Source organism: Clupea harengus, chromosome 2 (assembly GCF_900700415.2).
Source record: "Clupea harengus chromosome 2, Ch_v2.0.2, whole genome shotgun sequence".
NCBI lineage: Eukaryota > Metazoa > Chordata > Actinopteri > Clupeiformes > Clupeidae > Clupea > Clupea harengus.
Genome location: NC_045153.1, coordinates 31,031,796 through 31,055,776, shown reverse-complemented (window position 1 = coordinate 31,055,776; position 23,981 = coordinate 31,031,796). Strand labels below are relative to the sequence as shown.

At 47.1% G+C, this 23,981-nt stretch overlaps 2 protein-coding genes across 5 annotated transcripts; both read left to right on the top strand.

Moving 5' to 3' along the window:
- Window positions 1-1,227: 1,227 nt before the first annotated feature.
- Window positions 1,228-6,809, top strand: akap17a (A kinase (PRKA) anchor protein 17A). 4 transcript variants are annotated; one of them, XM_012825119.3, is made up of 5 exons: window positions 1,228-1,343; window positions 2,072-2,836; window positions 3,812-3,960; window positions 4,044-4,284; window positions 4,714-6,809. In XM_012825119.3, exons 2-5 carry the CDS (start codon window positions 2,081-2,083, stop codon window positions 5,632-5,634), a joined length of 2,067 nt encoding a protein of 688 aa, XP_012680573.2. In that variant the 5' UTR covers window positions 1,228-1,343; window positions 2,072-2,080; the 3' UTR covers window positions 5,635-6,809. The 4 variants fall into 4 exon arrangements, with proteins under 4 accessions (XP_012680573.2, XP_012680572.2, XP_042558832.1 ...); XM_012825118.3 differs by having other exon boundaries at window positions 4,044-4,353; XM_042702898.1 differs by lacking the exon at window positions 1,228-1,343 and adding an exon at window positions 1,401-1,421 and having other exon boundaries at window positions 4,044-4,353.
- A 1,097-nt stretch (window positions 6,810-7,906) lies between these two features.
- asmt (acetylserotonin O-methyltransferase) lies at window positions 7,907-18,415 on the top strand. Its single transcript, XM_012825099.2, has 8 exons — window positions 7,907-8,045; window positions 8,336-8,510; window positions 8,818-8,947; window positions 9,075-9,143; window positions 10,878-10,996; window positions 14,151-14,291; window positions 15,404-15,526; window positions 18,183-18,415. Exons 1-8 carry the CDS (start codon window positions 7,974-7,976, stop codon window positions 18,392-18,394), a joined length of 1,041 nt encoding a protein of 346 aa, XP_012680553.2. The 5' UTR covers window positions 7,907-7,973; the 3' UTR covers window positions 18,395-18,415.
- Window positions 18,416-23,981: the final 5,566 nt, after the last annotated feature.

Below are 23,981 nucleotides of genomic sequence, written 5' to 3'. Positions count from 1 at the left end.
CATTGGAAGGGAAGGTGCTCCCACCATTAAAGGAGCCTTTATGCTCACTGGGGCTACTCCAACCTTCAGTGACCACCAGCAAGAGGAGCTTACGCTACAGGCTTTCGTCCGGGGTTTGCAGCAAGAGTAGTTGGGTGTGCATATCCACCTAAGCTCAACTGGCTCTCTGATTGAGGCCGTATCAGACAGGTAGGGCCTGCGGTGGACGTAACCCAGATGATGGGAACGGGCCCTGACAGCGTGCCTGCAGGGGAAGAGAACCACCGCATCCACGGCAGCCACTTCCAGGAAGCCAGCACGCTGTCACGGCCAACGAGGATGCCATCAGTGAAGAGCTGCCCAAGGTCCGGCGTTCAGAGAACCTTCACGTCACTACCACTGAGTCCAGGGAAAGAATCTTCACACTCAAGCAGTCGCCTCCACAGCCAGCTGCAGCCGCACGGCTTCCAGGGACCAACACCCGAGACCACAGTTAACAGCTGAGGTCAGATAGGCCATTAAGGAGCTGTACCAGCGGAGCCACAAGGGTCTGGAAGAGAGCCAGTGACGCCAGCTATGAGAGCTTCTGGAACAGTTCCCTAACATCTTCACTGCCAAAGACGCTTGTCCAGCACAAATACAATTCCGGAGACGCACGCCCTTTCTGCCTCTGCCCACATTTCTTAAAGGAGGTGGTAAGCGGCAAGCTATGTTTGTTGACAAAATACAATAATGAAAAGTCATGAGGAAAAGACACCATTTCATAGTGTAATTGTTAGTTGAATCATTTTCAAGCGTTTGTTTACATTTTTCACACTAGGAAGGATGTGACCAAACACAAATAATGGCTTGACAGACAGAAGCACAAACAAAATGCAATATAGTTTTTAATGAACAACTTTTACCATGACTTTGGAATTGCATCATTTATTGATAGATTTTCATTATTACAGTTCTTAGACTAATCATCATCATCGCCATCACCATCACCACCATCATCATGATGATCGTCATGATTTTTTTAAATATTGTTGTTGTTATTAGAGTTCTGAGAGTATTTCCAAATAAATAAATAATCCAGAGTATTATTAAAAAAAAAAAAAAAACACTTCATCATGCCGATGAAACACTTCAAAACTCCACACGAGGGCGGTAAAGAAAACAAAAATACTTTACTTACAAGTAGTTCCTGTGTGAAGGAGTTCATTTAGCCCAACCCGGAAATGTTGCTACTGGCCTGTTTTCTCCCAGCAAACGTAGCTTTTGTAGCTATGCCATATTAGCTATGCAGAGCTCTTGGTCAGCATCTTCTTTTGTCTTAGTCATGCACACTGAAATTCAGCTTTGATAGTTGTCAAGCAAAGGTTGGTATCTAACTGATAACTGCTTTTCACTAGGACCCCACCGGCTTGCTGGCGATTGGCTAGCAAGGAAGCTTACTGGTAAATCAGGGGATACGCTAGTGTACACTAGCTACTTAGCTGGTTATCGTCTGAGGTTGCCGTTGTAATGTGTATTTGCTCTGCCAATTAATGGACGGAATACTTCCTCCATACTGAATTCCTCATTAGTTATGGCTATTAATACAGCTAACGGTGTGTAGCAAGATTGTTCTTTTATGAAAAAGCTGGCCAGCTAACATTAACTAATTGTAGACCGTTAGATGAGCTCTAGCGTTGCAGTGCAACAATAGCACAAAAGTTACGGTGTCTTGAGTTAATGTTGACATTTTACATTAATTTGGAACTAGGAAAGTAGAGTTAACTAACGTTATCTAATCAGATTAACTTTACATATAAACTCAGATTGATGATCTGAAGGGTTACACTTCATGATGTGTTGTGGTAACGTTAGACTTGAAACATGTATGATACAGTTAAACATATATTTTTATCAACTACAATGTGTGATGGTACGAAACTATAGGCAAAGTTACGCTATTTCGTTTGCTATCTTTGGATAACTATATCTACCAACCTTACATGTTGCGTCTAAAATGTACTTCTTTAGACTGCACCAAACCCATAGCCATCTCGGTGTTGAAGTCTTCCTGCTGCTGTTGAAACAATAATGTTGCTGTTATCTTTTGTAGGTGACCAAGATGACCACCATTGTCCATGATACCACAGAAGCTGATAAATTGTCCCCTGCACACAACCTATACTTGAAGCCCATTGCCAAGATGACAATCAACGTTGGCCTCCCTCAACTTAAGCTACCTGGCAAATCTATCTCCAACTGGGAGGTGATGGAACGACTGAAAGCCATGGGGCATCCTGATCAGTTTTCCTCCCTGCGAATCTCCAAGAGCACCATGGACTTCATTCGCTTTGAGGGAGAGGTGGAAAACAGGGCTGTTGTCAAATCTCTCCTCTCCAAACTGGATGGCAAGAGCATTAAGTTAAGTGGTTTCACAGACATACTGAAAGTGCGTGCCCAGGAAAACAAGGTTGACTTCCCCACCCGCCATGACTGGGACTCCTTCTTCAGGGATGCCAAGGACATGAACGAGACTGTGCCGGGAGAACGTCCAGACACCATCCACCTGGAAGGGCTGCCGTGCAAGTGGTTTGCCCAGAAGGATGAGTCGCCGGACAAGCCCTCTGAATCTGTGCTCAAGGCTGTGTTTGAGGGCTTTGGCAAGATCCGTAATGTTGACATCCCCATGCTGGATCCTTACAGGGAAGAGATGGCTGACAAAAACTTCAACACGTTCACTTTTGGGGGACACCTGAATTTCGACGCCTATGTCCAGTTCCAGGAGTATCAAGGTTTTGTGAAGGCCATGGACACACTGAGAGGCATGAAGTTGATGTACAAAGGAGAAGATGGAAAAGCTGTAGCTTGCAATCTCAAGGTCAGCCACGTGTTAATACTGATGAAGCATTTTTGCTTTTTTGGGGGGGGGGGGGGGGGGGGTGTGGGCCTGTTTAGTCATTAGGAAGCCTCTGCAAAAAGCCTTTAGCAGTTTTTTTTTTTAGTTATGAGTGATGAGAAGGTGTTGGTGGTGTTAATAATGACCATTTAAAGACACCATCGTTTCAGCTTGACATTTAGAAAACCCTGCCATGACATCAGCATATATCTCTTTATCTTGACCAAGGGGAGTTTGTGGAGTCCGTGCACTTGACATTGAGCAGACTTATTTGTAATCACTTTTGTAGTTCCTGAAGCGTGTCATTTGAGAGAAGGCTGAGGAGCAAGCGGATTGTCTCTGTGTGGTTTCACTAATGAGATGGACTCAATTCATTGAGAGGGGTTGCATAATGCTGCCAGTGCTGGGGGCTTTTAATCAAATGAATACCAACGCTGTGCTACCTCATCAAGCCTGGCTCAAACTCTAGGGCCTGTTTGATAAGGAAAGGTGAACATGTGGCTGGTCAGGATTCGGAGCAGGTACTCTCCCAATACCCACAAAATGTAGGAGCATGTATGTATGTATAAGAAGCAGAACAGGATCAATGTAAAACCTGCTTTGATGGCTGCACCCCGTTTGACTAAAATAAGAAATTAGAAGTAAGTGGGTCAAGAATCAAAAACCTGAACTAAATGCATGGCATAAACGGAGGACTTTTTTTATTAAAGTTTACATTTAGTCTTGTAGTTAGATGTGTATTACCATTCAAATATACATCTGGAGACAGCCATGGTGGAACTAAGGGTTCTTGGTACACTTCTAGATCACAATTTCCACGAGTTGTCTCTTGGCTGTGAACGGTTGTCCATAGTGTGACTGTTATGAGTGGCCTAGCGAGACTAGATTTATACTCATGAAAAACAGCTGCTGTTCAGGTCACCTTTGACAGATTTGATTCTTTCCTTTCTTGCCTAGGTGGCCTTTGACACAAGCAAGCACCTGAGTGATTCAGCGCTGAAGAGGAGACTTCAGGACCGGCAGAAGCTTCTGGAGCTGGAGAGGCAGCGAGAGGAGCAGAAACGCAAGGAGAAAGAGGATGAGGAGAGACGCAAGGAGGACGAGAGGTGAGGAAGCCCCTCCGCTCTCTGGTGGTGTTCTTCTTTAAAAGGAAGCTTCTGGACCAAACATGGACTCCTTCTCTTTGCAGGAAACAGCGTGAGCAGGAGGAGGAGGAGAAGGAGCGGAAGAAGGAGGAGAAGCTGCGCAAGCGGGAGCAGAAGCTGCGGGAGCGGGAGGAGAAGCGCACCCAGAAGAAGGCGAAGAAGCAGCAGGAGGAGGAGCAGAGGAAGCTGCAGCTGAAGATCGTGACGGAGGAGCGCAAGCTGCTGCTGGCCCAGCGCAACCTGGAGTCCATCCGCCTGATCGCCGAGCTGCTGAGTCGGGTCAAGGTCAGAGCACGTGTGCCTATGGGCCCCACACACCCGCCGCAGACCACCAGCACCGACCCGCCTGAACATGTAGGATGTCTGAACACACTGCACTCACACCACAACAGCGGAGAGTCACAGCTTAGAGGCGTAGGCAGCAGCAGAGCTTAGAGGCACAGGTGCTGCTTCAGCAGAAAGCTGCACAGTAGAACATTTTATTTTGGGGGGGGGGGGGGGGGGGGGGGGGTTGGGGTATTACAGTGGGGTATTTTTGTGATTTTGTAGAGAAGAAAAGAGCTTACGTAGCTAGATGCAAATCTTTCAAATCACATATCACCAGCTGTTTGGTGGAGGCCAATCCAATAACTGGACTCAGGTCTCTCTGGTGCTGGGTGAGGCTGACCTGTGTGTGTGTGTGTGTGTGTGTGTGTGTGTGTGTGTGTCCCTCAGGCCCTGAGACACCAGCAGCTGGAGAAGGAGCGGGAGGAGCAGGCCCGCTTGCAGGAGGAGCAGGCGCTCCAGCAGAAGGCCGAGTTGGCCCAGCTCCAGCAGCTGGAGGAGCGGCGGCGGCAGCAGGAGGCCGAGCTCCGGCGCGTGGAGGGAGAGAAGACCCGCGCCCTGGAGCTGCAGCGCAAGGAGAGGGAGATCCGGGACCGGCTCCTGGGGAACCTGCTGAAGAAGAGCACGGCCTCGGGCAGGCGGCAGGAGGAGGGGGGAGCGGAGGAGAACAGGAGCCTGGGGTTGGAGCTCATCGTGGGAGACCCTGACCTGGGGGTCCAGCTGGACTGCCAGACTTATCAGGCCAGGGCCAAGGTGAATGGGGTTGGCCACGGGGCGAGGGGTGCGGGGGCAGGGGCAGGGAGGCAGCCGAGTGAAAGAGCGAGCCGGCAGAGTAAAGGGGAGCGAGGGGATCCTGCCTTGGCTCAGAGGCTGAAGCACGACCAGGAGCCCTGTCCGGCACGCAGCGGAGGGAGAGGGGGAGATGGCAGCAGGAGACGCAGCAGGAGCAGGAGCAGGAGGAGGCACAGCCCAGAGCGGAGCAAGGGCCAGAAGAGCCCCAGCAAAAGACGGAGCCCCGCTGGTAGGAGTGGTGGGAGCCGGAGGAGGCGCAGCAGCAGGAGTAGAAGTGAGAGCCGTCACCGGCGCAGCAAGAGCAGGAGTCGGGGCCACAGGGGCCGCAGGAGGAGCAGGAGCAGCAGTGGACGGAGCAGCAGGAGTAGAAGCAGGGGCCACAGCTACTCCGGTAGCAGGAGCAGGAGACACCATAGCCGGGGGCGCAGCCTCAGCAGAAGCTCCTCCTCCAGCCGTGAGAGGCGGGACCACAGACATCACAGCCGCAGCACGGACAGGACCCACTCGAGACGCCACTGAGGAAGACAACTGACACAGATACCATTTCAGAGCAGCAGAAAGTTAGGATGGCTTGGTTGGAAGAACCTAGATAATGCGTAAAATACAAAAACTTGACTTTTGATTGTATTAGAAATGGTGGCATATTTGGTAAGTTACCACTGCGTGTGCACTACTATGTTAGAAACTATTCTGCTTTGAAGGCAGAGAATTTAGCTGCTTATCAGGAGAGGTCCCGCTCTTTCCCAAGCGCCGGGCCGGAGTTTCTGGATGTCATCATAGTTGAAACAAAATACTGAAAATCACTTCACTTCAAGTGTCTCCCATCAAAGTGATGAAAGATCAAATCTGTAGTACCTGTGCTAAGTGGGATGCATTATGGCCCTTTAAGTTTATAAGTTCATGTTGAGGACTTTAGAAGAGACATCCAGTTTGGGTTCATTTCAGCTGTGCAATTTTGTTACAGAAAAACTAATTTGCCTGTAGCCTTCAAGTAAGTGCTTAAGCCATTTTTGCCATTCATCTACGTTTGAGATGGAGTTGAATCACTTTCCCTAAGGACAGATTAGTAGTGCTCTTTGGACGTAAATGAACAGTACGAGGGGAAATCTTGTTTTGGGTGGCCTATAAAGTAGATATAAAGTGACGCAACAACCCTGGTCCAGATTATTGCTGAAATGTCAATGCCAAAGATGACGAAAAGAACAACGTTTTAGATGATGACGATACACAGGAACAAAAAAAAATGAGGCTTCATTTGGTGTAGCGAGTGTTACGTTTCTGCAGGTAATGGGTCAAATGTTTCAAGCCCATTCCGTAGTAGTTTTATTTATTTTTATTTTGTTTTTATAGACTTAAACTAGGTAGGTTTTCATCGTCCAACTGAACTGCATTGCTGTGCCTCCATGATGACTTCAGAGGTTTCCATTCAACACAGGCCTGTGTATGTGAATGCAATAGATGCATTGAAGGGGAGATTTACTGTGACTATGTTGACAGTTAAGCGGTGTCTTAACCAATACAAATAGAGCACAGGGTTTTAGTTGAAGTCCGTGAAAAAAAAGGAAGTCAGAACTGGTCAGCACCTTACCTTCCAATACTGTTGCATGTGCTAGCTGGTCCTTGAGAACAGCCAGTATTTTAATCACCATTGGTTTGTCCCTTTTAATAATCCCCAAATAAATCCTTCAAATGACCATTTCTTGTTTCAGTCTTGTTTTTTTTTTCAAACACTACACATACAGGCATTTCTATCATTCTGGCTTCTAGATTTCTCAGCCTTCATGATGTTTAAAGTAACTTCCCCTGACACCGGTGGACTTTTATACATCACTCTCACACTACCTAATCTCTAGCCAGATGGGGCTTTGGCATTTCAGTGTGTAATCGTGGCTCTGTGACAAGACTGCTTTTCCCTCTGAAACCCACCTAAAGCTGGTCCAAACCCCCACACAGTAGTTGGGCTCTGAAACCCACCTAAAGCTGGTCCAAACCCCCACGCAGTAGTTCGGCTCTGAAACCCACCTAAAGCTGGTCCAAACCCTAACGCAGTCGTGGGCTCTGAAACCCACCTAAAGCTGGTCAAAACCCCAACGCAGTAGTTGGTCTCTGAAACCCACCTAAAGCTCGTCCAAACCCCCACGCAGTAGTTGGGCTGTTTTCCATCTGGATCTGCACCCCTGCTGCAGTCTCCGCCTTCAAGAGCCGTCAGAGCCCGAACACACTCATCACTACCATCCTCATTTAGACCAAATCCCCACATGGTTGTCCCCATCATTTTGACAACATTTGTAATACATGTCTGACTGCATGACAACTGCATAAAGGTTTTGGTCCTAAGCACCCGTTTTGGGAGGGACTTTTGGTCATTATAATGATGGTGTGGAGAAAGAGTGATGTGGTCTTTTCTTTGCCTGCTGTTTAGATTACATTTCACTGGGGTAACTAGTCTTCTATGTTCATTGGTTTGTATAACCAATAAACACCTCTGTTGTCAGAACGACTAGTTTCATCCTGTTGTCATTTTCTTCATGCTTACATTTAACGAGTAACCACCAATGTCCTGTTACGCCGTGACCATAAATCTGTACTACATATAAACACTCTCCCTTTATTGTAGGGCTTGAGTGTAACCCCATCGTAACCCCCATGAGTGCCAACTCAATCCTGAGACCTGAGTGGAACTCCCCTTGTCCAGCCGTCCAGCCTCCTCCATGTAATCTGACTAATCTGATTAGGGTCACAGCTGCTGACTCCTCATTAAAAGGCCACTCTCTGAGACGGGTCCACAGTCACACACACACACACACACACACACACAGAAACCCCTTGAGTGTGCCTGGGTGAAGAGCAGCAGAAACATGAGTGCACCAGAGGATGAGAAGTATCCCAGAAAGATCCTGGGGTACATGGAGGGCTTCTTGATATCCAAGGTAATATGCCTCTTCCCCTTCGAATGATGTGACCGCTCATAATGTTGGTATTAACATTCAGCATCTTTCCCTCGTATGGCTTTTGTCATGTGACTGCTGTTAAGTAGAATTACTCTCATGACGTCTGCAGTGGTCCAGTAAGCCTGCACATTGGGACCTGATGTTTCACACAGTAGATCATGTAGCTGCACATGTATTTGAATTACTTGAAAAACTTGCAGTGGCAGTAAGATTTTTTTCGAAAAGTGTGAGGTATATGAGCGCTGTCGTGTGTGCCTCTGTGTGCACAGACCCTGTTTGCTGCGTGTGAGCTGGGAGTGTTTGACCACTTGGAGGCATCAGAGCGCCCCCTCTCAGCTGCGGAGGTAGCACAGGCTCTGGACACCAGTGAGGACGGAACACAGCGGCTGCTCTCGGCTTGTGCTGGCCTGGAGCTGCTCGTTGTCCAGCAATGCAATGACCAAGGTAATTAAATGCTGTTAGATGTGGTGTTTTAAAATAGCCCTTAAATATGATTTACAAAAGGAAAACCTTTTTATAAAAGGTGTGTTTAGATAATAGTTTAAATAAATGTGATAGATGTAGCTCCATCTTTCATATATTTGTATATAGTCTTTAAATGTTCCTCAATGAGGTCAAATGAGGTAGTTGATGGTAAGTCCTGTGAAGGCAATGTTGCTGTATTCTGACACTGGCTCTGTGATTGCACATGAGCACCAGATATCCTACCAGATCTAGATATATGTGCCTTGTTTGTGCCTTGTTTGTGTAGTTGTGTACAGCAACACTGGTCTGTCCAGTAGATACCTGACGCGGAGCGGCCCCCAGTCTCTCTACCACTCCATACAGTACAACTCCAAGACCATCTACCTCTGCTGGCACTACCTCACTGATGCAGTCAGGTGCGTTCTGCTCTCTAAGAGAAGAATCTCACTGAATCTCCCTGAGGAATCCAGTTGTCTAGAAATGTGCCAGCTAGATATATAAGACATCTAGTAACCAGTGTACCTTTTCACCCTAATTTGACAGGGAAGGACGGAACCAGTACGAGAAGGCGTTTGGTGTCAGCTCTAAAGATCTTTTTGAGGCACTGTACAGGTGAGTGCAGGGCAGTCTTCTCCATCGAGAAGGCGTTTGGTGTCAGCTCTAAAGACCTTTTTGAGGCACTGTACAGGTGAGTGCAGGGCAGTCTTCTCCATCGAGAAGGCGTTTGGTGTCAGCTCTAAAGACCTTTTTGAGGCGCTGTACAGGTGAGTGCGGGGCAGTCTTTTCCAGCACCAGAGGAATCCTTTAGTTCTCTGCCTGAGGAGGAGACATCATTAACATTCTTGTGACAGCGCCTCCTCTCCCTCAGTACATATGAAGCCGTCCCATCGACCCAGAATGCCTTTCCCACCACCAGACAGCTCTGAGATGAGGGAAGAGCGCAGGCTTGCTATCCCCAAGCGCTTTTTCACCCGCGCCTGCTGATCCACAAGCTGCTCTCACTATCACACAGATGCTCACCACACCCACTCCTCCTCCCAGCCTCCCCCCCCCCCCCCCACCCCCCCAAAAACAAATCCTATTTCTGGAAAGCGACTGCAGGTAAACAGCAGGTACGCAAGAAGAAGAAGACAGGGATGTAAGGCCTGGGAGAGGAGGCCATCAGGGTGTAATGTGTTTCTGATTGGTGTGATTGACCAGAGGACTGAAGAGTAGGTGTCTTTTCTCAGCGGATGGGATTGGCACTTTGCACAAGGCCATCAAGGTCACCCTGCTCTTAGTGTCCTGCACTCTTCCTGCGGCTCCGCTGGAAGATAGCATCAGATCAGAGACATCACGTCCACATTCAGATTGCCTCGTCCGTCCTCTGTGGCTGTGCAGATACCGTTTCAAGATATTTTTAGCTGACTAAAATGGATAAATCTGAAGGAAAGACGGGTTTTTTTTCTCACTGGTGGTAAGAGCTTTAAAAGGTCATGTTAAAGTCAGAGTTGACCACAGAATTATGAAACAATATATATATATAAATATATCAAATACAACTGGGTGATATTTTCATAATTCTTTCACTGTTTGTCAACACGTTTATATGATGTAGCCAAATGATATAGACAGTCTGTCTCCGCTACAAGGATGAGTTCATTTAGTCCACCTGTCTGTCCAAACAGGTTGAGTTGTTTTGGAAGAAACACATAAGCTCTGAGTCCTCCTGTGAAAATGTTTCATAGCTCCAAGGCAATGCAGTGCTGTGTGTTGCAGTATTTGTAAAGCGCGTGTCCTCCAAGGTTACTGCCAGCCTGTGACTAATGATGGGCTGTAGTGGGCCGGCTACCCCCAGGACGTCGCTGATATGAAAAGCTTGACATTTGGGTCCTTGAGTGTAGAGAGAAATTGGATCAGGCTCAGCGGGGCCAGAGGGCTGTGGAAGTGGAAGTGGAGGGGGGCAGTGGAGAGGGGAGGGGAGGAGAGGAGAGGGGAGTGGGCATGGTCCTCAGTGCTGCTCCGGAGCCCATTCGTTTAGACCGCATGCTCCATTTGTTTTTCCCAGAGAGCTGACAGCGGCAGAGTTGGTCCGCCGGAGGCACAGGGCCCTGGGGGTCAAAGTCGTCTCCCGGGGGGCCTGGGGGTGGGGGTGGGGGATTTAAAACACAAACCACAAACAGGAAAAGAATACATTGATAAATATAAGATTAAAAGAATGCATTGATAAAGATAAGATGCAATAAAGAGGAAAAAATGTCAAACTATTGCTAACTTTTATGCAATTGTTTCGAATTGACCGGGTGGGAGGTTTTGTCTCTGTTTGGGAATGCAAAACCATATATTTTTGTCTTTGTTTTCTGTCAGGTCGGATGAAGAGATGGTGAAGTTCATGCATCTGATGAACTCGATATGGAACATATGCGGCAAAGATGTGGTCACAGCATTCGATCTCTCATCTTTCAAGATCATCTATGACCTTGGAGGTATAGTCAGTCCATGTTCTTCATAGAATTGCTTTTCTTTCCTTTGGACTCGGGTAGGAGGGGGTAAAAGCCCACTGTATAATGCCATTAAAGTGGAAATGGTCCTGGTATCTGGGGCTTAGAGTCTCAGTGCCATATCATGTGATTGAAAGGCCTGTCTGGGAGTGGCCTCTCTCTCTGAGGTGAGCGCAATTCTTCTCATTTCTGGCAGTAGACACTGAATCTAATCTCTCAACGCTGGGTGACTTGAGCCTTTTCTCAGGGGACTAAAGCGAGGGCTGAATCTCTTCGGTTCTCTACAATAAGAGCAGCACAGAGCTTTTTCTTGGTCATTCTTTGGCTGGAGCACACACAAATGTAGCATTAGGTTACACTCAAATAAGCCTCAGCCAGGATGGAGATATTTACATCTAAATTACATCATTTTGTATCACCTTGTGACAATAGACATTGGATCACAATGTGAAGCTCAGAGGACGTCCTCCATCTCTCTCAGGGTATCTGTGTTCGACCACAGAGGCACGGCCCCATCAGCCTGTCTCCCTCCTACCCACCTGTAGAGTCCAGGGGCGTGTGTCTGTGTGACGAGCAGTCGCCCTCTGCAACAGCACTCCTACTGTCCTACTGCGCAGACAGACAGACAGGTATGGGCCGGGTGTGCTGCAGCGGTTGCCGGGGCCGGGGAAGGCTTCTTCTGTTGTCAAGGGGCCATCTGTCCCCCCTGCTGCCGGTCCCCCGTGCTCTCTGCTCTCCCCAGCCTGTGCTGAAGAGGGGCCCCGCAGTGGTGCAGTGCAGCACTCCTCACGGAGCAGTCAAGCGTTCACACACACATACTACACACACACACACACGCTCGCTCGCTCACTCTCTCATACACACACACACACACACACACACGCTCTCTCGCTCTCTCATACACACACATACTCACACACACATACACACACACACACTCTCTCTCTCTCTCTTTCTCACATACACACACACACACACACACACGCTCTCTCGCTCTCTCTCTCTCTCTCTCTTTCTCACATACACACACACACACATACACACACGCTCTCTCGCTCTCTCTTTCTCACACACACATACACACACACACACACGCTCTCTCGCTCTTTCTCTCTCTCTTTCTCACATACACACACACACACACACACACGCTCTCTCGCTCTCTCTCTCTCTCTTTCTCACATACACACACATACTCACACACACAAACACACACACACACTCTCTCTCTCTCTCTCTCTTTCTCACATACACACACATACTCACACACACATACACACACTCTCTCTCTCTCTCTCTCTCTCTCTCACACACACACACACACATTCACACACACACACACATACACGCACGCACATGTCCTGCCTTTTAACAGGGTAGCAGCAAGGATCACGACTACAGATATCTCATTACTGCAAGGTTAGAACATCAGTCTTCATCAGGGAAATTAACAGCGGGTGTCAGTGGCGACATCAAATCTGTTTTTGAGTGCGCTTACTACTGACCAACACACACCGCCAGTGGAGCCTGTGTGCCGTCACCATCATGTGTGCCGTTTGTGCATTACCATAACAATAAAGGTCACCTTTATCTACATCTTACCTTAATTTGTAACCTTCTCTAAGGGGAGCTCAGCTGAAGGTTTGGATAAATGGGGAGGCAGGGGAATGGCCCCTGGTGTCATCTCATATTTATTTCAAGAAGAGATTGAAGTGTGTCTCTTGACTTCTGGCAGCGGTGCTGTGTGACGAGACGGCCACAAGGGGGAGCTTTGTAGCTGCAGTGGCAGGTGCTGAGATCTGAACCTGACTGGAAGGCAGAGCGGTCCTGCGGAGCTTGGCCACCCCACTGAGACAGCCTCCAGACTGGTCATGCTCGCTCACAGCCAGCCCGCCATGAATTATGAAATGCACAACTCACCACAGGCGAGAGAGAGAGAGAGCCAGTGTTTCCCCATCCACACATCAGAGGAGTGAGGAATAACACCAATGTGAATAATATTTCTCCTTGCATACTGAGGCCATGGCACAGCTGAGTGAGTATATGAGTGACAATCCCTCTCCTTTTCGACTGTTAGAAATGAAGACTGCCCTCAGGGGGGGCTTTAGTGTGGGGCTGAAGGGCTGTTTCTCTCAGAAGGAGCTGAGGCACATGCACGGGCTCAAACGACTGCCACTTCTCCTTTGTCTCGTCTGATCTGCATCCTGCGAGGCTGATAAAACTGACACACCGGAGCCCACAATTCAGAGGGGATTGTGGTCTGGCCGGCCCCATCTCCATGCCTGCAGGGCTGTCAGCGCCCTCTTAGCCAGAGCCGGTGTTTCTCTTTTATTATTCAAGAGAACAAGGTCGCTGTCGCTTCTAATCACTTCTGTCTGTGCGCGCACTATTGATTGGGACGGTGCTCGGGCTGGCCAAGGCGGTCACGTTAGAGGACACGGATGCAGAGCCGAGGCGTAGATTGGGGCGGATATGGGGCAGGGGACACCTGTCAGTCCGTCAGTGTCGACCTGTGGAGAGTCTCATGGTCTCACGGTCAAGCTGATGATGGGGAGGGATGATGATGGCTGCTCTGATGAAAACCTTCTCTCCAGCTGTGTGTGATCGCAGAGGAGAAAGTGGCCTCTGTCTGTGTTATCAGTGCTGATTGGTGGGGAGCCCCCCTCCCCCTTACCCGCTGCACAGGGGCCACCCTCACGCCCCATTGTGCACTTGTGCTTCTGGGTACTGATGACAGAAGTGGTGCCCCCTTTAGGAGTATTTGATGTGTGTCTCCCTCTCCAGGCCTCCCTGTTTGCTCTCTGCGTGCTGTAGGGAATCATGTCTGGTTTGAAAAGTCCAGGGCAAAATAAAAGGAAAAGAGAGAACAACAAGATGTTGTGATGTCCTCATGTCTGTGATTTTCCTTCCTGTTGAGAATAATCTTTGCTCCATAATGCAGTTCAGCACAAGTAACAAACACCCTTGGTGACCCTAGAGGGCTGTTGTGTCCAAAGCAACCTATCGTGTCAGGGATCCATCTGTGCTTTCCAGACAGTCATATTTCATGGGCTCAACCGGAGTGGAGATCCGGGGGGTCGAAAGCGGTTGCCCTCGGGGTCATGACTTCCACCTCACTGTTGCCCCTCTCATTTTGCAGGCTGCAGCGGTGCATTAGCCAAACAGTGCACTCTGGCGTACCCCGGATCCAGCGTGACCATCTTCGACCTTCCTAAGGTGGTGCAGATGTCAAGAGAGCATTTTGTGTCAGCCGAGGACAAGAGGATTTCATTCCATGAAGGTATGCGTGCGTTGAGTCATGGGCTGGGGCAGCGGCAGCGGCGGAGGAGGAGGAGGGCCAGGAAATCAATAACGTGTGCTGGGGAGGGGGGAAGAGCTTCTCTGCACAGAGCAGATTCGTCACGGAGCTCACACTGATGTCAGGCCACTGCAGACTATAGACCTTTCAGTGGCACACTTGTAGCACGCACACAGGAAGAGGCCAGCATGGCGGAGAGAGACGGCCGTCTGCAACACCCTTGTAGTGTCGGGCCGAGGAGAAGAGAGGGGGAACCTTTCTGCTCCACCTTGAGAGCAGGCACAGAACAGAGAGGTCTTAGTCTGTTTGCTCTGCCTCAACTCCCTGTTGCGTTGCTCTGTTTGTTTTCCCCATTTCCGCCACCATGTTGGAAAATCACACGCTGCCTCTACTCAGCTTGTCACTTGTCACTCATGGTGGTTTAAAAAGCCCTAGCAATTAGCATAAAGAGTGCAGATTAGCGGCTCCACTCAAAACCAATGCAGCCACATTATCACACGTAGTAAAGGACTGTTGGCACCCACGAAACTCCAGGACACGAGTGAACTTTGCTGTGAGGTCACAGAGACATGATGTGAGAGTGTAGTACCACAGTCAGTCTTTGTGGAATCTCGGGATGTTTTTCTGGACACGGTAGGTGAGTCTGGGCTCGCAGCATATTTGGTGGTTTGTTTTTTTGTTTGTCCTAATTTGACTGTTTCTCTGATTATATCATTGATGCTAGCAGGAGTGACAGTTGGCTAGGACTAAAGATGAGTGTATGTCTGCAGCGGGCGGCGTGATGAAGATGTGTCATGACGGGGGGCTATTTTCACAGTACGCTAATAAAGGCAGGATGACACTCTTATCACAGCCAAAGAAGAACAATTAAAGTGATGTATGCATTTGGACTGTTGTCATGGCCACACAGTGGAATGCGCAGCTGCTATACGTCCAGATTGTATCGCTGCACTTGCCTTTTCGCTCACCTTCCGAACGGAAGTCATCTGTGGGTGGGAGAGAGATGTGATGAGAATGTTATTGAACTGCACCCTAGGAGCAGAAAACCCCTTGTCCTTGATTGACAGGGACAGACTCTCTATGTGTTGTTGCAGGGGACTTTTTTAAGGACAAGCTGCCTGAAGCTGACCTCTACATCCTGGCCAGGATACTGCATGACTGGACTGATGACCGCAGCTTGGAGCTCCTGGCCAAAGTCTACCAGTCCTGCAGACCGGGTAAGGCAGCAAACGATTAAAGCACAAGGCAACATCCCAACAATGCACTTCCAAACCATAACATACAAGTAACTGAACTATGTAACAGCCACGTCATCAAAGAGAATCCGTTTTCATTTTATAGAAACTACAGCACATTTGAATCTGTGAAACAGTAATTATGTACACAGCTTGTACACAGCTTGTTAATGTAACTCAAACTGTGCACATTATCACAACTACCTAACTAGTAAAATGCACGTATACAGAAGTACACTGCATATTGTTATTAGATGGGGGGTTTTTTTTAGAAGCGAAAGGCCCCCCAACAGCACTGCCATAGGACAATGAGAACACAAGACTAACACGATACAACTCCCTTCAGCGGAGCTCCAGACAACTGCATCCCCTCCTTTGATAATACTTAATGCTTATGGAAACACCCCCATTCTACAGCCCCCATGGATGCCCCATTCCTTATTATATATTGTAAGAGTAACTCATTTCAAAACCAGCTCAGTGTCTGTGAGCCGTATCCTCTCTTTTAAAGCATTTATGGGACGAGATAATATCCTCTGCCTGCAAAGCAAGGACACAGAGTACTAAAAGTGAAGCCCCCAAAATCCCAAATGCTCTCGAGGCCCTGGCTTACTCCTAGCCCTGTATTCATATGTTCCATCTGCCCACTGTGGCGATCACTTCTAGCCCTGTATTCATATGTTCCATCTGCCCACTGTGGCGATCACTGGCAGCTGAGATTTTTCACTTGTGCATGAGACTCTGACCTGCAGCCATGAAGACGGATGTCTGGAGGTGTCTGTCTTGGCTTGGCACAAATAAATGCCCTACTGGTTACTGCCTTAGACATGCAAATGTCAACAAAATACCCTTCACAAAACAAGCCTCTGAGCTGTTCTTCCCAAAGATAGAAGACAAAAAAAATGTTGCACCGGCTTCAGAAATCTCAGCTGCGCCCGGCAGCACATTACATAACTCCAAAAGCACTGCAGCCACACAAACAATGATATTGTTTTAACCTTGCACTCAGCTAGGCTGACCAAAACAAACAGTGAGCCAATTAGAAAGAGACAAACTAGACGTTACATTTCTATTTGTAACGTTTTCATTTGGAAATGCAGGTATTGCTGCTCTTCCACATGGAGTACAAAAAAGGGAAGCAAAATGTGCCAGATCTTCCCACATATTATCATGTGTAGGACGACCCATACATTATGCACACACCTGCATGGACTGGAATACTGCATCTCCCTGGCATGTTACACACACACACACACACACACACACACGCTTGCACGGACCGCTGTATATATAGTCAGAGAACCACAGAGATATGAAGCGAATTAACTATTTGAGACTATTCTTTGTTCAAAACCATTTTATATGTATATGGTGTGTATAATAATCAATTATTCATGGTAAAACATATCGTTCGTAAATCATTTCATAAATACTAGTGTTCATTACATTAGTGTGTTGAAAATATACAGCGAGTTCACAGAGTTCTTTAGATTTATGGCTTGTGCTTTGGAAGGTGCTTCATGGCTCTGTAACAAAATGATTCCCAATCCAGAACGAATAACCATATCCGTGCGTGACTGCGTCTATCTCTGGCTGCGATAAGGAACCCTCACTAATGGAAACAATATTGCGGAATCACCCTTGTGGCAACCTCTGTGCTTTCGCTGTGTCTGGCAGAAGAATCCTACGGCTGATTGGGGAGGGGGGGGGGGGGGGGTTGTAGGGGGAGGGGGGGCATGCGCAGTTCTGCTTGTGCTGAGCGACCTGATCTCAACCAGGCGTCCCCGGTCTCTTGTGCTGAGCGACCTGATCTCAACCAGGCATCCCTGGTCTCTTACCCGGTCTCTTGCTGATTCGGTTGGGATTGGAGTTGGTTGTGGTGGTGGTGTGGTACCAGGTGTCCAGGCAGGCCTCTCCTGGGAGGCGTCCAACTCGCTCGTCTTTGAGATTGAGTCCTGATGCTGCAGCTGGGCTCACAGACACTCCCCTCGTCTCCTGTCCCCTCGTCTACTGTCCTCTCGGCTTCTTCCTCCCTCGGATTTCCCACAGACCTGCATTTCTCTGACTGTCTCATCCTTTCCGTATCTCCACCTTGTCATTCTTTAACGATATGTGAACACACAATCACCAAATCATCCCATCCAGTTACAATCCACTGAAAACCAGAAGCTAAACCTTGTTCTGCTCAGTTTGATGTTTTGATTACTGTACTGTCCCCAGGGACTTGAGCCCGGGGGTCTTGGTGACAGGCTCTGTTATCATGCTTCTGTGTGTGTGTGTGTGTGTGTGGTGTGTGTGTGTGTGGCTGTGCCTCTCTGCTGTTGGCGCTCAGGTGGAGGGTTGCTGCTGGTGGAGGCCCTGTTATCATGCTTCTGTGTGTGTGTGTTGTGTGTGTCGTGCGTGTGTGTGTGGTGTGTGTGTGTGTGTGTGGCTGCGCCTCTCTGCTGTTGGCGCTCAGGTGGAGGGTTGCTGCTGGTGGAGGCCCTGTTATCATGCTTCTGTGTGTGTTGTGTGTGTTGTGTGGCGTGTGTGTTGTGTGTGTGTGTGTGTGTGTGTGTGTGTGTGTGTGTGTGTTGTGTGTGTGGTGTGTGTGTGGTGTGTGTGTGTGTGGCTGCGCCTCTCTGCTGTTGGCGCTCAGGTGGAGGGGTGCTGCTGGTGGAGGCCCTGCTGCATGAGGACGGCAGTGGGCCGCTGACGGCGCAGCTCTACTCCCTCAACATGCTGGTGCAGACGGAGGGCAGGGAGCGCCGTGCCTCCGAGTACACCAGCCTCCTCACCGCCGCCGGCTTCACCAGCATCCAGGTCCAGCGCACGGGCAAGCTCTACGACGCCATCCTGGCCAGGAGATAGAGATAGAGATAGAGATAGAGAGAGAGAGAGAGAGAGAGAGAGACACAAGTATCCACACCCTTCCCCCCTCAAGCCCTCCACACGCTCCATCCCCCTACCAGTCTCCCTCTCCAACGCCAGGAGCTCCAAAGTCAGCCTGAGAGAGATGGTGCTTGGTAGTAATCAAACCCGATCATTTGGCTTCACAGTTCTTCCTATAGTCTCTATCAAGAAAGCAAAACTGTGTGCACAAATGTAGATGTTAAGGGACACTATATGGTCCAGTGATTCATTTGTAGAAGATTGAGTTTCAAAGTCACATCACGAGCGTAGCACGAGTAAAAAGGACAGAGATAAAAAGCAGTGCTGTCAGCAGAGGCTAAGCGATATGATTCACCCCCTTCTCCCTCATCTACTGTCACGCAGGTCTGTTGCTCTCGCAGCCTTTTCAGTCGGGGGCCACTGGGAGTCGACGGGAAAAGCCCTAATAAGGCAGCATACACGATTACTAAATCATTTCTATGCTAATGATCTGGATTCCCATTAAAGTTTGACTTGCTTAAGTCTCTCTGTTATCTCATGACTGAAACCTCACTAGTCAACTGAATGTTAAACTCTGCCGTGAATTAGTTTCAGTAATATCAACGGCATTAAAGAAACTTAGAGCTCAGAAGTTCTGTATCCTTACAGATAAAATAAAAGCATAGTGCCTAGAACAAATAGATGTTGTGTTGTGTCTTCTCATATAAATGTCTGTGTCTTTTGAATATTTGTTATGTGGCAAATGTTACCGCATTGTATGAAATCTATTGTTATGTTTGACTATACATGATGAAAAATGACTTGCATTTCATTTGCAAATAAATATGTTCTATTATGTCAGACAGCTTGTCCTCTTTAGTGAAATAACAGTGAGAATTTAAGGCTAGTTATGCTTTTATTATGCTTCCTTTTTTCCTTTTTTCCATTCAACCTTGCCAGCAGCAGAAAAGAGAGAAAAGACTAACCAGCTTTATTTTTGTATTAATGTGGATTAAAGAGACACCCTGTTGCAGCGTGAGTGTCAGGCTGATGTGTGCGCTGTGTGACTGACTGAGAGAGTTTCAAGGTCTTGCTGCGGGGCCAGTACAAATCTGCAGCTCAGTGCACACAACTTCCCTTCTCTGAATACATTTCATGTTGGACACACACACTGAACACAGCCTGTTTTGACAACATAAATATCTCTCTGCAAAGATCCCTCACCCCTCCCTAAAGAGAAGGCGTGTAAGATGTTATGTTTTATGTCATCCTGCTTTTTCCTGATGCATAATGCACAATGGTAATGGTAAATGTTAGCACGACAGGAGGGGCATGGCCGTGTGAGATGCTTCATTTTAAAAGTCATAGACAACCCACTAACTGACAAGCAAAACCTTCAAATGGACCAAAACACGTGAGAAGAAAAATATATGAGCGTCCCTCTGGATTTGTGATCATAGGTTCAAGCATTGTTGGACCTTGTTGGTTGCTATGATATTCTTGATTTTCAACAGTACAATTAATGGCATATATAGCTACACACGGTCAATATAATAGGCATATTGCATTTTTTTATTGAGATGGTCATTAATGAAAATGATTCAGAGTTATGATTTTGGTCTTTGGATGCTGCAGAAATGGAGATGAATAAAATCAGCCTCACATGAAAGCTCATCATAAATGTGACACACTGCTTTCAGCAACTTCGTTTTCATGAATAAACCCATGTACCTTTCTTGGAGATGCCTTCAGCAAACTCCGACACATCAAAAGAATACCAACACAGCTTGGTAAGGAGAGGAGAGGAGGGGAGAGGGGTAGTGAGGTGCAGGTTGATTTGGTGAATATTGATGAATCAGATATATACGGGTACACCTCAAATCAGAAGCACTATTTTTGGTATGCTTTCATGCACAAACGTAGCTTACATTTGGCTGTAGTGATGGCAATAATAATTGCTTCATGCCATTTAGTAAAATATCACATCAGTTACATCATGATGGTTATGGTTGAAATATAGTAACCTAGTCTTTCCTAAATGACCTCATTCCTTTACTCCAGTGGTTCCCAAACTTTCCATGGCAGGACAACGAGGAAAAAACATATCAAACCATACATGTAGTAATACCAAGTACAAAGCAGGCTATAAACTCATCACCAAAGAGTTTAGCTACAGGCTACTATGCTGTAAGAGCACTGCCATACTTCATTTGATCAGTAGTTGGCTGTTTCGCTGATTCTCATTCTGTGTTTCCGTCCTCACCCTGCTCCCCCTTGCTGAAGCTCCACGTCCTCCCTGGGGGGCCGGCCCACACTTTGGGAACCTCACATTCTTTAATGAACATAGCACTGTAGAAGAAGAAGCAATCTATGAGACCACAGTCACAGGATCCACTACTGGGATATTAGTGCAGCTGATAGGAAGAGCTGTTTATGTTCTCTGAGAAGAGAGGGGCCCTATTTTAAGGGCGTAAGGCACAAAGCACAGGGGGGGGAAATGCGATTAAACATTCTTGGAGGCCTTGGTACACAATGATATTGAATTTCCTAAAAAATCTTTCACACAATGTACAAATACTCTCATGTCTCTGTACACATCCTAAATATATGGCCTAAGACTAAAATGGTGGTGCTTAGAAAAGGTTATTACCGTAAGTACTGGAAAATGAAATGGTATGTGTTGGGAATGTACATCAATATTAAGACATCGACCCAGCCAGCCTCATCACCACACCAAAACAAACTTTCGGATTTCAAATGTAGTATTACAGAATTCCAATCTGTATTGTCTTATGTCTTGTAACTCTAACCAATATTACAGTCCCACAACAAGGTCCTCTAAGGTAATGCTATTTTTCGCAGTGGATGAGCACCATAGCAATGTGTTAAATGCAAAATGTAGCCATTGCACACAGCCCACTCCAAAAGCCATATTTTATCTGCTTCTGGTCATTACCATAATAATTGCCAATGCGACACATTGAGGAAATACTCCAGGAGACCGGAAGGAATGTTAACCAGGACACCTATTTCTCATCCAATATGGATGAAGTAAATACTCCCTGCGATTGCTGCATCTTCTTGGTCGCTGAGGCGGCAAATGGCGTCTCCTCTTTTTTGTTATGCAGTAATTCACTGAATACAGATTTTTTTCCCTTGTAATCCATCCGACCATGACACATTGATGAGATCACTGATACCATTATGTCCAACCAAACATGACGCACAACAATGCAGATGTTTGGGAGAAGAAAAGTTCTGTCTGTAATAAAACCTTACAAAAAGATGTTTTAGAGACCATCCTTTTCCCCCATGGCTCCAAGAGAAGGCACAGTGGACCAATTGTCTGCTGCCTGATGTGCTCCAGAACTTGAAATTGCATGTTGCCTGAGGTCAAGTGAATGCATTCCATTTGAGATGACAGACATATTTGTCCACGTTGCTCTTCCCTTATCTTCTTTGAAAACCCGTTTCTTTACTCCAGAGGCTTCATGCCAATGTCTCATACCACTGAATTCAATTCAATTCAATTCAATTTGATTTATATGGCGGCAATAACAATTGAAATTGTCTTAAGGTGCTTTACAGAGCCCAGAACCTGAACCCCTTCTAGAGCAAGCACTGAGGCGACAGTGGCAAGGAAGAAATCCGTTTTAACAGGAAGAAACCTTGAGCAGAACCCAGCTGATACGGAAGGACCCATCTGCTTGTGGCCGAACGGGTCGAAGGAACAGAAGGGAAGGGAGGAGAGGAGGAGAGGAGGAGAAGAAGAAAGAATTAGGCAAGCAGATGAATTCCTACACGCATCAGGATAAAACATATTAGCATAAATCCATGATACATACAAGATTGACAGTGGATACAAATGGAGAGAGCCGGCGTTCAAAGTAGTGGTTGAAGAACAGCTGAGTGGGAATACAGTGTGATTAGAATGACAGCATACTAATGTTATGGTCACACAACATACTGAGGGTCGTAATGTACTAACAGGGTTCATATTAATAGAATGAGTGGATGTCTTGTGATGTTAGTAGAGAAATGGGTAGATAGGCTGGCGATCCAAATGTGTGTGTGATGCATTGAAGGCAGTATGTAGTAGAAATGTGGATGTGATAGTTAGGGGGGATGGGCGACAGGAAGCAGGGGACACAACACCTGGAGAATCTAAAGTGAGAGGGGAGGAGAGCTGGCCAAACCAACCATGACTGAATCATTGAAACAGTGCATGGTGTGTTTTGGCCATTCTCTTACAGTGAAAATGTTTCCCCAATCGATCTTTCCCACGACAGATTAGTTTGATGTTTTAAAAGGGATGTTTTGTCCACAAATACTCTCCTTCTCATCTCATCATGACTTGCAAAATATTCTGGTCTTTATTTGTCTCCCTCCTTTGTCACTGCCACTTCTATACGAATAAATGAAATTAAAATGCTAAATATCTCTGGGTGAAACCGACCAAAACAAACATGATTGGATAGTGCTTATAAATATTACTTCTAAAAAAGGTTAATCTAATGAATTCTGACAGTGAAGCACTCTCATGTGATGCACTGTGTCATATCACTATGTGGAGGGCTTACATTCATAAATGACTTTTATTCGTTTGCATTTGGTGAAAAGGACATTCATAATATGACTCTTTTATTCGTTTGCATTTGGTGAAAAGGCTGGATGCCCTAAAATATCCGCCTGCCTTTGTTACCTGTGACAGTAGAAAGATGAGCGAGAGCAGGATTTGCACATATTAGGGGCCGTCTATGGGAGGCAGCTCTGGGCAGAGCCATCTTCTCTCACACTCAGATTTACTGAGAGATCATCACTCATTAAGCTGGGGCTTTCACAGAGCGCTGGGGGTGATATTGATGAACAGCCTGCAGGAATCCAGCTCTGGGGCTAAGGCAGGGAAGAGGGCTCCAGGTCAGAGTGATACGCTGGAGATTTATATCCTTTACAATGAGGGCTGACATGCGTTGAGATTCGGCTAAACATGTAGCACACAAACAGGCGCATCCTCTCTCCTCGTGGAGGGGCAAATGTGCGGATTTATGGATGTTGCCACAAATGCTATATGTGAAATATTAGATCGTGTGATGAAATTCTAAATTCAGACCAGAATTACTGCGAGGCAATCTGTCTGTTTTAAAGAAAAGATAATACCCATGCCAAATGGCAGATCTTTAACTGCTCAATTTCAGAAGAATTTACTACATGTTGTGCAACCTAATGTTTTCCCATCTCACCAGTAGAGGAATTCAAAACAATATGTGGTGCACTGCCTTTAAAAAAAGCAATCAATTTATTCTGTCCCACTGCCAGCTAACATTTAAAGCATGGCTGTGTGTCTGTGTGTGTGTGTGTGTGTGTGTGTGTGTGTGTGTGTGTGTGTGTGTGTGTGTGTGTGTGTGTGTGTGTGTGTGTGTGTGTGTGAGTGGGTGCGTGCGTGCGCGTGTGCATGCGTGTGTGTGTAAATGTGTCTGTGTCTGTGTCTGTGTGTGACTGTGTGTGTGTGTGTGTGAGTGTATAAAAATGGAAGATCTTGCTTTGGACTAGAATAAATTCACATCCTCTGCTACATAAACAGTGCCAA

Excerpts from the sequence above, each read along its gene's own strand:
- akap17a (XM_012825118.3), top strand. The coding sequence starts at position 2,081 with ATGACCACCATTGTCCATGATACCACAGAAGCTGATAAATTGTCCCCT. Across the intron at positions 3,961-4,043 it reads AGACGCAAGGAGGACGAGAG|GAAACAGCGTGAGCAGGAGG; the intron begins GTGAGGAAGCCC and ends TTCTCTTTGCAG. Across the intron at positions 4,354-4,713 it reads GCACCGACCCGCCTGAACAT|GCCCTGAGACACCAGCAGCT; the intron begins GTAGGATGTCTG and ends TGTGTCCCTCAG.
- asmt (XM_012825099.2), top strand. The coding sequence starts at position 7,974 with ATGAGTGCACCAGAGGATGAGAAGTATCCCAGAAAGATCCTGGGGTAC. Across the intron at positions 8,948-9,074 it reads TACCTCACTGATGCAGTCAG|GGAAGGACGGAACCAGTACG; the intron begins GTGCGTTCTGCT and ends CTAATTTGACAG. Across the intron at positions 14,292-15,403 it reads GAGGATTTCATTCCATGAAG|GGGACTTTTTTAAGGACAAG; the intron begins GTATGCGTGCGT and ends GTGTTGTTGCAG.